The sequence below is a fragment of the Mustela lutreola genome, chromosome 14, assembly GCF_030435805.1.
Source record: "Mustela lutreola isolate mMusLut2 chromosome 14, mMusLut2.pri, whole genome shotgun sequence".
NCBI classification, from domain to species: domain Eukaryota; kingdom Metazoa; phylum Chordata; class Mammalia; order Carnivora; family Mustelidae; genus Mustela; species Mustela lutreola.
The window spans coordinates 48,196,020-48,210,493 of record NC_081303.1 but is presented as its reverse complement, the minus strand read 5'-3'; the positions used below and the strand labels follow the sequence as shown (position 1 = coordinate 48,210,493).

General features: G+C 40.0%; 1 protein-coding gene across 9 annotated transcripts in view; it reads right to left on the bottom strand.

Annotated features, from left to right (window-relative positions):
* Window positions 1-14,474, bottom strand: part of PPP1R12B (protein phosphatase 1 regulatory subunit 12B) — a 221,067-nt gene that overhangs the window by 159,917 nt on the left and 46,676 nt on the right. For all 9 annotated transcript variants that reach the window (XR_009347436.1, XM_059146022.1, XM_059146021.1 and 6 more), the window contains exon 2: window positions 5,734-5,864. Coding sequence is in view for 8 of the 9 variants with exons in the window: in XM_059146022.1 (XP_059002005.1) it covers window positions 5,734-5,864 (131 nt within the window). In the remaining variant the exon portion in view is untranslated. The remainder of the gene's footprint in view (window positions 1-5,733; window positions 5,865-14,474) is intronic.

Genomic DNA, 14,474 nt, shown 5'->3' with positions numbered 1-14,474 from the left:
CCTACTCTCTCTGCCTGCCTCCCTGCCTACTTGTGATCTCTCTCTCTCTGTCAAATAAGTAAATACAATCTTAAAAAAAAAGAAAGAAAGAAATAGTTAAATTCAATTAGATTCTATATTGAAATATAATAGTCAACCCTGAAGAAGAAAGGTCTGATTATTTTAATATCCTAAATGGATCCTTTTTGATTTTCAAAGTGCTTTCACATACAATTACATAATGTGTCAGGCAATTTTAAGAAGTAGACAATATGGGGAGTACCATCAGCACAGGAAGTTGAGGCTCATACATGTTATTTTCCTAAAATCAAGAAAGTGGCAAACGACAAAGGTAGTGGCACCAGCCTCCCATCTTCAGGTCTAGTTCATCTGTTCACTAGATCAAGTTGCTTTTGGGCCAGTGAGAATCCCAGTAATGCTGGGAACTCTACCAAATACTCAGAGTATTTAAAGGGGAGAAAGAAATACTATTTAAATCAGTTTCAACAAAGCGGTGAGCATTTATTGGTCCCCTACTATGTTTAAGGCACCACATTTCAGATATCATAGACTTTCAAAAGATAATCATGATTGTCGCTATATTCAAAGAGCTGGCAAAAGAGAATCAACAAAGACTATATTGAAATTGTGTTTTTGCTTTCTCAGTGCCTAGTACCTGGTATAACAGAGCCTCAATAAATGTGAATTTCTGGATTAATTGCGCATATATAAAGTGCAAAAGCACTCACAATTCATCTAATTTTCAGCTCTCCCTGTCCTTCCCTCAGAGTCTGAGGATGAGACTTTTTTCAATTCAAAGGTTAATTCTCTGTATCTGCTTTCTTAATTCTATCAAGTACCAGTCCTCTGTTCATCAATTACTCCTTCATCTCCACGTATTCAATAGCTTCTCTCTTCTGGTTCCTTAACTTCAGGCCAAAGAAACATTTAATTGCACCTCCCCCACCCTGAAAAATCAAAATAGAAATAATCTGCAGAGTAAGCACTCAGTAAATGCTTTTCGGGATGGGGTGCCTGCCTGGGTGGCTCGGTCATTAAGTGTCTGCCTTTGGCTGAGGTCATGATCCCAGGGTCCTGGGATCAAGCCCTGCATCAGGCTCCCTGCTCAGCAAAAGTCTGCTTCTCCCTCTCCCACTCTCCCTGCTTGTGTTCCCTCTCTAGCTGGTTCTCTCTGTCAAATAAATAAAATCTTTAAAAAAAAAATGCTTTTTGGATTGAGCTGTACCCTATACTCCAATCAAACTGAACTACTTGATGTTCCCCCAAACATCCCACTCTCACTCAGCTCTCTTCCACAGCTCAAATAGTTTCCTCCAACGGGATGAAACACCCTCCCTTATCCTTTTCCTTCTAGAAATTCCGTATTTCAATGTCCATTTTGAAATGTTTTTGCCTTCATGCAGCCTTTGCTTGTTCTCACCAACTGAATTTTCTGTCTCCTTCCTTTAACTCCACCCTCCCCCCACAGTCCTCCGGATCACCAATTCTGGACCTCTGCCAAGACACTATTGACCCAACTGTCCAATCAGGCTGAAAGCTAGTTGAGGGCAAGAACTGTATCTTCCTTACTAGTATCATTGCTATGACATTCTGATAGCATCTCTACTATCTCAGCACTATATAAACATTACCTGAAATAAATGAAACACCTTAACCACTCTGCTCTGACATCTACTCCATCCCTTACTAGATCAGGCACTGTATAACAGCCCCTGTTTTTCCCCTTTTCTGACATGCTCTTACGCTCATGATCAAGAAGACTCATTTCTAGAAAGCAATCTGGCTCACCATGAATCAGAGATTATGGTTAATCAAAGCTACCTTTCTAGACCATTTTTAGGAAAAAAAGAAGTAAACACCTGTTTAGTTTCCCACGTCTACCTGAGAAATAATAAATATCAATCTATAAAGTAATATTTACTTAAAAAAAAAAGTAATATTTACTTTACCCATGAGAATCTTTATAGTTATCCAGAGGCTCAGAAATACCCATGAGCTTAATAAATAAGCCCTTAGAAAATAAAGCCCTTCTAGTGTCTTCCTAACTCACAATTGATATAAGATATTTTTACTACTATCTAAAGGAGGAAGAAAGAAAATTTAATGTATTTAAAAACTCAGAATAAATTAGCGTCCTAATAAACTATAAAATCAAACTAAATGCTGTGCCCTTGGCTCTATCTGTTGTTGCTTCTAAGTTAAACAGTCATTGGTAACAAAAATATAAAACATCCAGCTAACTAACAATAAGCCTGAACTCAAATTAAAATGAGAAAAATAACAGCCTCTAAACCTCTTTTTAAAAATATACCATACTGAGTTCAAATATGAGACAAAAAGGTAATGGAACATGAAACAGAATGCATTTCTTTCTTTCTTTCTTTCTTTCTTTCTTTCTTTCTTTTTAAGATTTTATTTATTTATTTGAGAGAGAGCGAGAATGAGAGAGAGCATGAGCAGGGTCGAGGGAGCCAGAGGGAGAGGGATAAGCAGACTCCCTGCTGAGCAGTAAGCCTGACACAGGGCTCAATCCCAGGACCCCAGGATTATGACCTGAGCCAAAGGCAAAGGCTTAACCAACTGAGCCACCCAGATGCCCCTTAGATTCTTCCTGGAAAGCTAGTTTGCCTTTTGTTTGTTTCCACTCCCTTGAAATTTAGAATTCCTATGACTCAGAGCATAAGGGTATAAAACTTAAGATCTTTAAGATTAAAAAAAAAAAAGAAAGAAAAAATGACCAAGGGCTAATCTTCTCTAAAACATTGTTCATAGGCCCTAAGGTAAAGCAACCAAAATGAATTACATAAACAGTGGCGTTCTTTTCCATTGTACAGAAAATAATCACAAATAAGTAAATAATGACAAGGTCAAAACCTGTCTAATAATGATATGCATAATGAAAGATAAATTAAAGAAGGCCATCCCTAACCATCACCCCATGTATACAGTACAGTCTAGTCTAGATCATCACTCTCCTGATCAGACTTTGATATGTCTAATGAGTAATAATTTATATGAGGAAATAGTAACTCTTACCGATTCCTTTCACTCAAGGTAATATTTATTTGGGCAGGAGACTGTTAAATTTTGAACTTATTTCCAAAGGAATCGTGTTCATCCAGAGAGAAGAATTAAAGAAATCACTGTAAAAAAGCATTTACAATCATTCTCTGTACTCAGCTTCACAAAAAGAAGTGAAAGAAAGAGACCCCATGGACAATGCCAACACAAGTGATCCTAATTCCAAGCATGAGCTCTGCTTGTTACCTTCCAACAGAAAAAAGTGAAATTCTTGAATGTAATGAGATTCGGTAACTTAAAAATCACCAACAAGCTACCTGAACAAATAATAAAATATTAAAAATGAGGTGCTGGAATGTTCTATAACTGTTTCTTAAATAAATTTTTTAAAGTAAAAACAATATCTATGAGGAAGCCACCATAACTCTTAGACATCAGAATGCTGGCATTAGTGGTAAGGCTGAGTAAGAATCGGAGCCTTTCCTATGAGACTCTGAAAAGAGGGCAGCTTAAGGGATGAAGAGATGACTGATTTTTACTAAATTAGAATAAGGAGAAGAACTGAGACTAAAGAAAACGGCATTGTTCGTTTCTGTTGGCTTGGGACCAGTCCCGTTGTCCACTTTTTAGAACAAGCAGCCCAAACACCAGCACTGCTGCCTAGTGTTTCTCTGGCTCTGACTCTCCCATTGTTTAACTTCTCCCACTGAGCATCCCCGACTCAAAAGCAAAACTGAGACACAGGCTCTCCCCCAGGAAACCTGGGCAAATCAGATTGTGTGGGAAGCCATTTCCAGGCCTCCACAGAGCTGCCAACAGAATCCTCCCTGCTGTTTGCTGGGTAAGAGAAATATAATAGAGCTCTAATTATATGGAAAAGTGCCTTAAAACAAGTATCTGATTTGCAAAGGATCACAGAATATCATGATTTTATTTAGTGAATTTACCTTATCAACCTAAATCTACTCTTATCTAGAATACACTCAACTGTCTCATTTTAAAGATGTTTCAACTGCTAAGCCTCTTTCCTATTTATTTATTATTTTTTTTTTTAAAGATTTTATTTATTTATTTGACAGACACGGATCACAAGTAGGCAGAGAGGCAGACAGAGAGAGAGAGGAGGAAGCAGGCTCCCTGGGGAGCAGAGAGCCTGATGCAGGGCTTGATCCCAAGACCCTGGGATCATGACCTGAGCCGAAGGCAGAGGCTTTAACCCATTGAGCCACCCAGGCGCCCCAGCCTCTTTCCTATTTAAAAAAAAAAAACTTTCAGATGTGCTGGAGTGGCTCAGCAGGTTCAGTGTCTGATTTTAGTTTCTGCTCAGGGTATGATCTCAGGATCATGAGATCAAGCCTCCCTCCTACCCCAAAAGGTGCTGCAACTCAGCAGGGAATCTTCTTGAGATTCTCTCCCTCTGTCCCTCCCCCAACTCACAGGCACACTCACTCTTGCTCTATCTCTTGCTCTATAAGAATAAATAAATAAATCTTTAAAAAAAAACAAACCTTCAAGGGTGCTTGGCTAGCTCAGTTGGTGGACCAAATGACGCTTGATCTTTGGGTTGTGAGTTTAAATCCCATCTGAACGTAGAGATTATGTAAAAAAAAATAAACAGAGGTGTCTGGGTGGTTCACTTGGTTAAGTGGCCAGCACCTGATTTCAGCTCAGGTCCTGATCTCAGCATAGTGAGACTGAGCCCCATGCTGGGCTCCATGCTCAGTATGGAACCTGCTTGAGATTCTCTCTCTCCCTTTGCCTCTGCCTCTGTCCCTCCTCCTACTTGCATGTGTATTCTCTCTCTCAAAGTAAGTGAAATCTTTAAAAAAAATAAATTAATTAAAATTTTAAAATAAATAAGTGTTATAAAAATAACAATAACCTTCATTCCTTCTTACCAGACATGATGTGGCCAGGATTCTTCTGCCCAAAACAGGGACAACTGGTTGTCATGGAGGTCAGGAGCTACCTATGTGTCTTAATAAACACACCCATTCTACTAATGTGGAGAACACATGCCAAACCCTACTAGCTTCCTTTGTTCCATGTTTAGGCTCATTCTTCTGCTATTAACTGTATAGGTATTGTGATCAGTATGCAGGAATTCTCTACCTTCATTTGTACTGAGCACTGATTTTTTTTTTTCTTAAACAATAAAACAAGTTTACAAAGAAGTCCAGAAAAAATCTCTAGGCCTGCCTACATATTTGTGACCCAGAGAGTTCAACAGAAGCCACCTCCTAATAGCTCAGCAAATATGAATTACTGGAGAAGAGAAACAAACAAAAATTTTCAACTACAAAACTGTGGATTTGGGGCACTTGGTTGGTCAGCTGGTTAAGCAGATGACTCCTGGTTTTGGTTCCGGTCATGATTTCATTGGTCATGAGATGGAGCCCCATGTTGGGCTCTGCGCTCAGTGGGGAGTCCACCTGAAGATTCTCTCCCTCTGTCCCTCCCCTGATTTGCACTTTCTTTCTTTCTTTCTAAAATAAATAAATAAAGCTTAAAAAAACCCAAAAAACAAAAAACAAATTGTGGATTTAGCAGGTATATAAAAACACAGTATCAATTATTTCTTAAAAATTATTCAACCTCCCACTTTTATAATTTGTAATATAAATTATAACTATTTATGAATTCAAGTTTTTAAGAGCAGAAGATAAATGAAGGCTATTCCTACAAATAATCCAAACCCAAACAGAGACTCACTCTGCTATGTTCAGATAGCCACAGGAAGCTGCTGCATGAAGAGGTGTCCAGCCCTCGTTGTCCTGCTGGTTTACATTGGCCCTGTTCTCCACCAGAAACTTCACCATGTCCAAATTTTCATCAATACAGGCCTGAAAAGAAAAATCCATTCATTGACTCAACAAGTACTTACTGAGTTCTACTATGTGCCAGACACCGCTCTGGGTACGGACAACATGGCAGCTGTAATAGCACATTAATGTCTATTTCTTGCATGCTGACAAAAGTGTCCAGAGGATGACTTCTAAGCTTTGTGAATTTATGCAAACCCCTGAATTGTCTGGGTGCCTCAATATCTCAGCTGTAGGGATGCCTGGGTGGCTCAGTTGTTTGAGTGTCCAACTCTTGGTTTTGGCTCAGGTCATAGTCTTGGGGTCATGGGATCAAACCCCGCATCAGGCTCCGTGCTCAGTGGGGAGTCTCCTGGAGATTCTCTCTCTCCCTCCCTCTCACTCATGGGTGCACATGAACACACTCTCTAATAAATAAATAAGTATTTTTTTAAAAAAACCCTCAGCTGTGAAATAGGTAGAACGATACTTAATTTTATTTACAGTACTATTAGGATTAATTATGAAGTGATTTCCAGAGTACTATAAATGGATGAGCTGTTTCATCATAATATAAAAAAGGACATGCTAGAAACCACTAATCTGCTTATTAATTTCAAAATAAAACAGTCACACAGAATCAAATGCAATTTTCTTGGTAGGAGGCTATAGTTTAAGATTCTAGGGTTGCCGCACGATCCCCACTTTGGTGAGGAAGGATGAGGTGATCATTTCAACGTGAAGAAATGTACTTTCTTTTCATGTATTTTTTGAATGGCTCCAAACAATATGGCAAAGTCCATGTGTCTTGTCGTTATGGATGGTTAAGGATCCTCAGCTGCCCATCTCACAGCAACAATTAGGAGAAAGCAGAGGAGCTCTTTGAATAGAAACTTTAGACCTACCATAAGCCTAAATGAACCAATAGCAAATAGCAATGAGATCTGCAGACCAAAAGGCTGTCTTAACTTATCTATAGAACAAAAAGGAGGTAAAATGTCCACATTGATAAAGGCAGTCATTATCAAGACTTTATGGTTCTAAAACAGCTGGAATAATTCAGGACCTAGAAACAAATGAGAATCCCCCCCTTTTTTTTTTAAGATTTTATTTATTTACTTAACAGACAGAGATCATAAGTAGGCAGAGATCCCAGGACTCTGGGATCACGACCTGAGACGAAGGCAGAGGCTTTTAACCCACTGAGCCACCCAGGTGCCCCGAGACCCCTTTAAAAAAAAAAAACAAAACTGTCTTTAAATCCTCTCCGTGGGGGTTGGGTGGATGTGTGGTGGGAGTTAAAACTCCAGCTGAGAAGCTATTATCAGATCAAAATGATTTTTCTATAACAATATTAAGACATTATTTGCCCTTTTCACTGTGCTGACATTTACACTAAGGATACAAAAGGTATTATGGGTAAAACTACTGGTGCCTTAATATGAATCAAGGCAGTACCATCAAAGGATACTAGTACTCACTGTATTCTTCCCTATCACGCACTCACAGTTTAAAACAAAAGTTTCATTTAAGAATGACCTTGATGGGGCCAGCTGGGTCCCTCAGTTGGTTAAGTGTTTGCCTTCGGCTCAGGTCATTATCACAGGGTCCTGGGATTGAGCCCCACTTCGGGCTCCCTGCTCAGTGGGGAGTCTGCTTCTCCCTCTCCCTCTGCCCCTCCCCCCTGCTCATGCTCTCTCTCTGTCTCTCTCACTTTCTCTCTCTCTCTCTCTCTCTCTCGCTCCCTCCCTCAAATACATAAATAAAATCTTAAAAAAAAAAAAGAATAACCTTGGGGAAGCAGTAAAATATTATCAATTTTATTAAATCTCAATCCTTGGCTATAAGTCTTTTAAATATTTGTGTGACATAGGAGGTACACATAAAGCACTTCTGCTGCATCCCAAAGCATGATGGTTGCCTCCAAGAAAAAAGCACTTGTGGGATATCTGGGTGCCTCAGTCACTGAGCATTTGCCTTCGGCTCAGTTCATGATCCCAGGACCCTGGATCGAGCCCTGAATCAGGCTCCTAGCTCAGTGGGAAGCTTGCTTCTCCCTCTCTCACTCCCCCTACTTGTGTTCCCCCTCTTCCTGTGTCTCTCTCTGTCAAATAAAAAATAGAATCTTTTAGAAAGAAAGGAAGGAAGCAAGGAAGGAAGAAAGGAAGGAAGGAAGAGAGAAAGAAGCACTTGTGCATCTATTGTGAGATGAAAAAGCCACTTTTTCATGGAATGCTATTTTTACTCAAAAGAACAACTGATGTGCATATTATGATTTAAGACTTGAAAATGAACAAGGTGAGCCTGTCACTTCAAAGAAAATAAATAGCATTTATTGCCAGTGATAAAATTTGACCATCCAAAAAAACTTGGAATTTTGGGAAACATACCACTCCCACGAGTTTGACAGCTTCCTAATACTTTTCTGATGAGATCATTCGGAATATACACAAGCATATAAGAAAATGCATTAACATTTGGAAAATCTGAATAGCGCAATGAACCCTTATTTTCCAAGTCCTAATGAAATACATGGTATTAGATAATCATACATGGATAAAAGATTCAGTGGGTTAAGCCTCTGCCTTTGGCTCAGGTCATGATCCCAGGGTCCTATGATGGAGCCCCATGTCGGGCTCTCGGCTCAGTGGGGAGCCTGCTTCCCCCACCCCCCCACCCCCGCCTGCCTCTCTGCCTACTTGTGATCTCTGTCTGTCAAATAAATAAATAAAATCTTAAAAAAAAAAAAGTGTAAGTCAGACCACTCAATTTTGATGTCACAAAGTAAGAAAAACCCACCGACATGGTTTCAGATTCTGCACAGCAACTAATATTTAAGAAACTCCTATTTGCTGGACTTTTAGTATAAGAGTTAAGAAAAGTATCCACAATTGTCTGTACATTACAATTCTCTGTAAAATAGTCTTCTTTCCAAGTTTATTTGTCTATGGGGCTTAAGTAATACATATCTTACTCAGAGAACTTAAAGGAACTTAAGTTATCTGCAGAGATAAACCTCACATCAACCCTGCCTAGAAGCAGGGGCATGCATGAACAAAGACTGATTCAATTTGGATGAAAATTTAATTAGGTAACCCTGGTTACAAAAAGCATCTTTGTTCATTTTTCCCAAACCATTTGATACTCTTTTTACAAATACTGGGATTAGCTAACATATCAGCCTAGATTTGATTTGATGCAATATAACATATTCCTCTAACCTGACCTTTGGAAGCCAGATGACTCTTATTGCCAAAATTCATATTGGTCTCTTTTTCAACAAGCAGCTCCCAAAATTACATTTCTTCTACAACGTTCTCTTAGGCTTATCAATTTCTACAAGCATTCCTCACTTACTCTTTACTTCTTTACCACATAAAATATTCCATAGCTATTATTCTCACAAAATTTCAGATATATTGAATGTCTGCCAGTCTGTAAGCCCCATAAGGTAAGATTTGGCCAACTTATTGCAGAGCACCTTGCTAAAAATTGTTAGTAAAGACTTTCAAGTGAAAGGATGGAAGGGAATACTTTTCAAAAAGGCACTAAAGTCTAAGGAGAAGAAAATGCTTTGCTCATGTAATAATAAACTCCTGTATCATGAAGATCAGATGTGCCATCTTAACCTGTGTTAAGCAGCTGGGTCAACTGCTTCCTGCTCGGTTGCAAAATTTCTTTGGCTCAACAATCTAAAAACTTAGCTCCAATATCCATGCCACCACCCGGCAGACTTTTGGAAGCCAAGGTTTTCAAGATCATTCTTTGTCCCTTGAAGATGAGAGCAGCCAAATCCTGGAGGGCTTAAAATAAGCCTAGTGAGTCCAGGTATCAAACAGGAGAAAACTTCTTCCGTCCCCCTTACTTCTCTCCCTTCCTTTTCTTAATCTCCTTCACCCTATCACCACTTCAGTTCTCTTCCTTTTCAGTTCTGTGACATTTTTATCTTTGAATCTCAAATTCTTGTACAGTATTTTTAGTATTTTTAGACATTGTGAGGATGTTGGAGAAGACAACAACAAAAAGCTAGCCTAATCTGCAATGTACTTTGGCAGATCATCAGTCTCCAAAGAATCATCTCAGAGAAAATAAAGTAGGTCAACAGTTAAATTAGTCCCCATGCCCTCCACAAAGTGAAGAACATTATATTGTTAAAAACATCAGCTTTGAAGTCAGACCCACCCGGGGTTGCATACCAGTTCGGCCAGTATGTGTAACCTGGAGTGAAGTTTGTAACTTGAGGATCAGTGTACTCATTTTTTTTTTTAAAGATTTTATTTATTTATTTGAGAGAGAGAGAGAGAGAGAGAGAGACAGCATAAGCCAGGGGGAGAGGCAAAAGCAGACTCCCCACTGAGCAGGGAGCCCAATGTAGGGCTCGATCCCAGGACCCTGGGATCTTGAGCTGAGCTGAAGGCAGATTCTTAACCGACTGAGCCACCCAGGAGCCCTCACTGTCCCCAACTACAGCATGAGAACACCACCTAGCTCATAGGATTCTGTGAGGATTCAAGGAGCTAAACCCTGGCATTGTTGTTTTTAAGCCACCAGTTTAACAAATAGCAAGCAACTTCCCCAAGAAAAAGCACAAAATGTACTAAGTCTTCACCCACCACTGCTCTCCCCCACCTCCCAGATTTATAGGAGGAAGGCAGTTTGGTTTAAAAAATGTCTTTGAACTATCAAGATTTTAGAGCTTGTTTATTAAGTCTGATTTCAAAAAATTCCTTCTCTAGTGTCCAAGATTCTGCCTCTTAGGTTTAAGAATCTAAACCTGAATTTAGGTTCCTAAATTCAGAAGCTGTGTGAATAAATAGTGTGTATGATTGTTCAACTGAAAGAGAATCGTCCTCGGATACAATCAACAAAGTTGTGCTCATGAAATATCTTGGACTGACCATTCTCCATTCTTTTTGTTTCTATCTCCAGAAGAAGGAATATGACTAAAGCCATGAAGGAGAGACAAATAGTCACTGAAAACCTTCTCGAGTGAATAATGACTAAATTTAGATGCCCTTCTGCCCACTCTGTCTGCAGCTCGTGCTGCTGACTCATCTACAACGAAGCATGGTGGATGAGCAGATCTGTCCATCTATCAAACCTTGTCCAGGGGCACGGACTCCAACATGATGTCCTCTACATGGCGCCATAATGAACCTTCCAGATAGATGAGTCTTTCCTTCCCTTGAGTAAGCCAAGGATGGTAAAGACGTTTCTGATGTTACTTATGACATCAGTGGGAATATTCTTTGCCATTTAACCCTATTCCTTCTGCTGTGGCTTATGTCATTTCCTTCTGCTTTTCATTCCTAAGGACACACAGAACATTACTAAAATAACAAGTAGTCCTAAGCTCCTTAACAAAAGGAGATATTATTTATTGGTCCAGAGAAATATTAGAAAAATTGCCAGGTAATAATTTAAAGCTTCCTAAAATCAGCATGTCCCATTTCCTTGGCGGTGATAAGTTATCTCCAAGGAAAAACACTTGATTTTACCAATAAAATGATAAAAGAGCACTATGATCTCTCTGCTGTACCTAATACTGCTCTCTCTATATCAAAGACAAAAGTGGCTGATGGCTGATCAGTGCCAGAGTTAAATCTGGGAGTGCAGAGAAAGCCTTACAAAACAAAGCCTCCTCCATTCCCAAAATAGCCTGCAACTGTCGCCACCACCAAGTGCCGCTGGCTCGAAGAGCTGACCTTGCTCTCGTGTCTCAGAATACTGCTAAAACTACCTGCCTTTGTCCCAGAACAACTCTTTTCCCCACAAAACCCAGTTCCAGATGCCAGATCAGATGACACTTAGAAGCTGGGCTTTATGCAGCATACCACCTGTGTGTTTGGACTTTTCAGCTCACATTTGCTTGATTTCAACAAATCATGCTGACAAACATGTTGGGAGATGATGACGTTTGTAATATATCCCCATTCTATCCATTTCACTATTTTGTCCTTCAACCTCCCAAAATTTATATAATTCAATAATAATAATAATAATAATTTACATATAAGGTATATAATTTGAAATTTATATAACCCCCCAAATTACATAATTTCAACTTTATGCTGGAAACTCTAAATGATTAGAGATAAGACAAAGAGCATAATTTCTTTCACACAAACATTAATCAGGCAAGCAGTGCATTTCTGAATCAGCTATATGAGTATTTCAAGTCATTCTTACCAAAGCTAGAATATAAATTCCACAAGGGCTACTTGTCCACTGATGTATCACAAACACCCAGAGCAGCACTTGGCACAGAAGAGGCCCTCATTAGATATTTGTTAAGTGGAAGAATAAATGTCCAGATGCATAGAAAGTCACATTTTCTGTTCATTCAGCTGATTCTCAGATATCTAGAATCACCCAGACTTCTCTCTGGCTCCCCAAGGTGATTCCATCAAAATCATACAGCACATCCATTCATGGACTAGGGCCAGGTCAAGGATGTTGTACATTGCTGCCTACCAACCATTTTGTATTGTCCATTTCTCTCCTTTCAATGTTGAATGGTGGCTCCCCAAAAGATATGTCCGTGTCCTACTCCCTGAAACCTGTGAATGTACCTTACCTGGAAGAGAGGTCTCTGTAGATATAATTAAGGATGTTGAGATGACAAGATCATCTTGAATTATCAAAGTGGGCCCTGACTCCAATGATAAGTATTATTATAAGAGATAGACAGGGGGTGCCTGGGTGGTATCTCTGGTTAAGTGTCTGACTCTTGGTCTTGGCTTAGGTTGTGATCTCAGGTTGTGGTACTGAGCCCACGTGGAGTGTGCTCAAGGATTCTCTCCCTTTTCCTCTGTCCCTCCCTTTGCTCTCTCTCTTTCCCTCTCCCTCTCTCTCTCTCTCTCTCTCTCACACACACACACACACACACTCTCTCTCTCTCTCTCAAAGCAAATAAATCTTTAAAAAAGAGAGAAAGAGGGGCGCCTGGGTGGCTCAGTGGTTAAGCCTCTGCCTTCGGCTCAGGTCATGATCCCAGGGTCCTGGGATCGAGTCCCGCATCGGGCTCTCTGCTCAGCAGGGAAGCCTGCTCCCCCCTCACTCTCTGCCTACTTATGATCTCTGTCTGTCAAATAAATAAATAAATAAAATCTTAAAGAAAAAAAAAAAGAGAGAGAGAAAGAGAGAGGGGCAGGGGGAGATTTGAAACAGACCGAAGAGGAGGAGGCAATGTGACCCCAGAGGCAGAGACTGAGCTGATACAGCCACAAGCCAAGGCATGCTGACGGTCACCAGAATCTGAAGAGGCAAAGAACAAACATTCCGCTGCAGCCTATAGGAGTGCGGCTTTATCAACACCTGGGCTTCAGGCTTCTAGCCTTCAGGTAATACAACCTAGCCTGTGCAATAATAAATTTCTGTTGTTTTAAGCCACCATGTTTCTGGTCATTTGTTATTGAACCCCATAGAAAATGCAGCTGGCAGAAAACAGGAAACCAGACCCTGAAGAGTCTGCCACATCCTTATTCCTTGGTATTCATGAAAATCACAGCAATGAGTCATCCTTTCTTTGCCAGATCTAAAATGGTCAAAACATTAATTATACCACTTTTTGTTTTTTGTTTTGTTTTGTTTTGTTTTTTTAAAGATTTTATTTATTTATTTGTCAGAGAGAGAGAGGGAGAGAGAGCGAGTACAGGCGGACAGAATGGTAGGTAGAGGGAGAAGCAGGCTCCCTGCTGAGCAAGGAGCCCGATGCGGGACTCGATCCCAGGACGCTGGGATCATGACCTGAGCCGAAGGCAGCTGCTTAACCAACTGAGCCACCCAGGCGTCCCTATAACACTTTTTGAAAGACGACTACATTTAACAGAAAATTTTCGGAGGCTTTTTTTTCTAGTCGTTAGCCCTAATAGCAAATGCCTTGAAAGACCTGCCCATGGTTCCCCCACTAGGTATTTTGCTGGAAGTACTCTGGCTGAGGACTGAAACTGAAACTAGGGGGCAGGAATGATTGAGGAGTTTGCTGTGAAATCCAACATTTCAAAGCTCAAAGTCACCCTGCTCGAATGAGGTAGCCTCAGTACAGAACAAGAATGAATGCCAGCAAATTAAATGTGATAAAGGAATCAGTAAATTTGGAAATCTTCACCATCAGCAGATTATCACTACAAGTAGGCTTTAACATTTTGGTAGTTAAGATTGACTGATCCAACATTTGAGTCACTCCTTCCAAGTACCTGTCTCCCTATTCCAATCATGATATAGTAGAACTACTACTCGAGTGAAAATCAGAATAGCATTCTGCTCCAACATGACAGGTGACTCCAGTAACTGTCAGCCCTCGGTGAAAGACTCACAACCCCACTGGCATAGACAGTTTGGCTCCCAGATGGTGAGAACTCTATCTGATTATGTACTCAGTGATCAGACAGGCTCTGGACACTGATTTGTTGTAGCCTTTCAGGAGAGATAGCCAAGAGATAAAGCAGAAGCAAAGAATTTTCCATGGAGTGTCACACTGACTAAGGTTTTATTCTCAGTAAACTGACATATAAACTGCAAGACTGTAAACGTTTATAATTTGGGACCAGAAAACACTTTCCTTCAGTTAAGAGCAAGTATCAGACTAAGGGTTAATAATATTTAGATATCAAAAATGTGTTCATTCTGGATTCTACTAAGGCCTCCTTT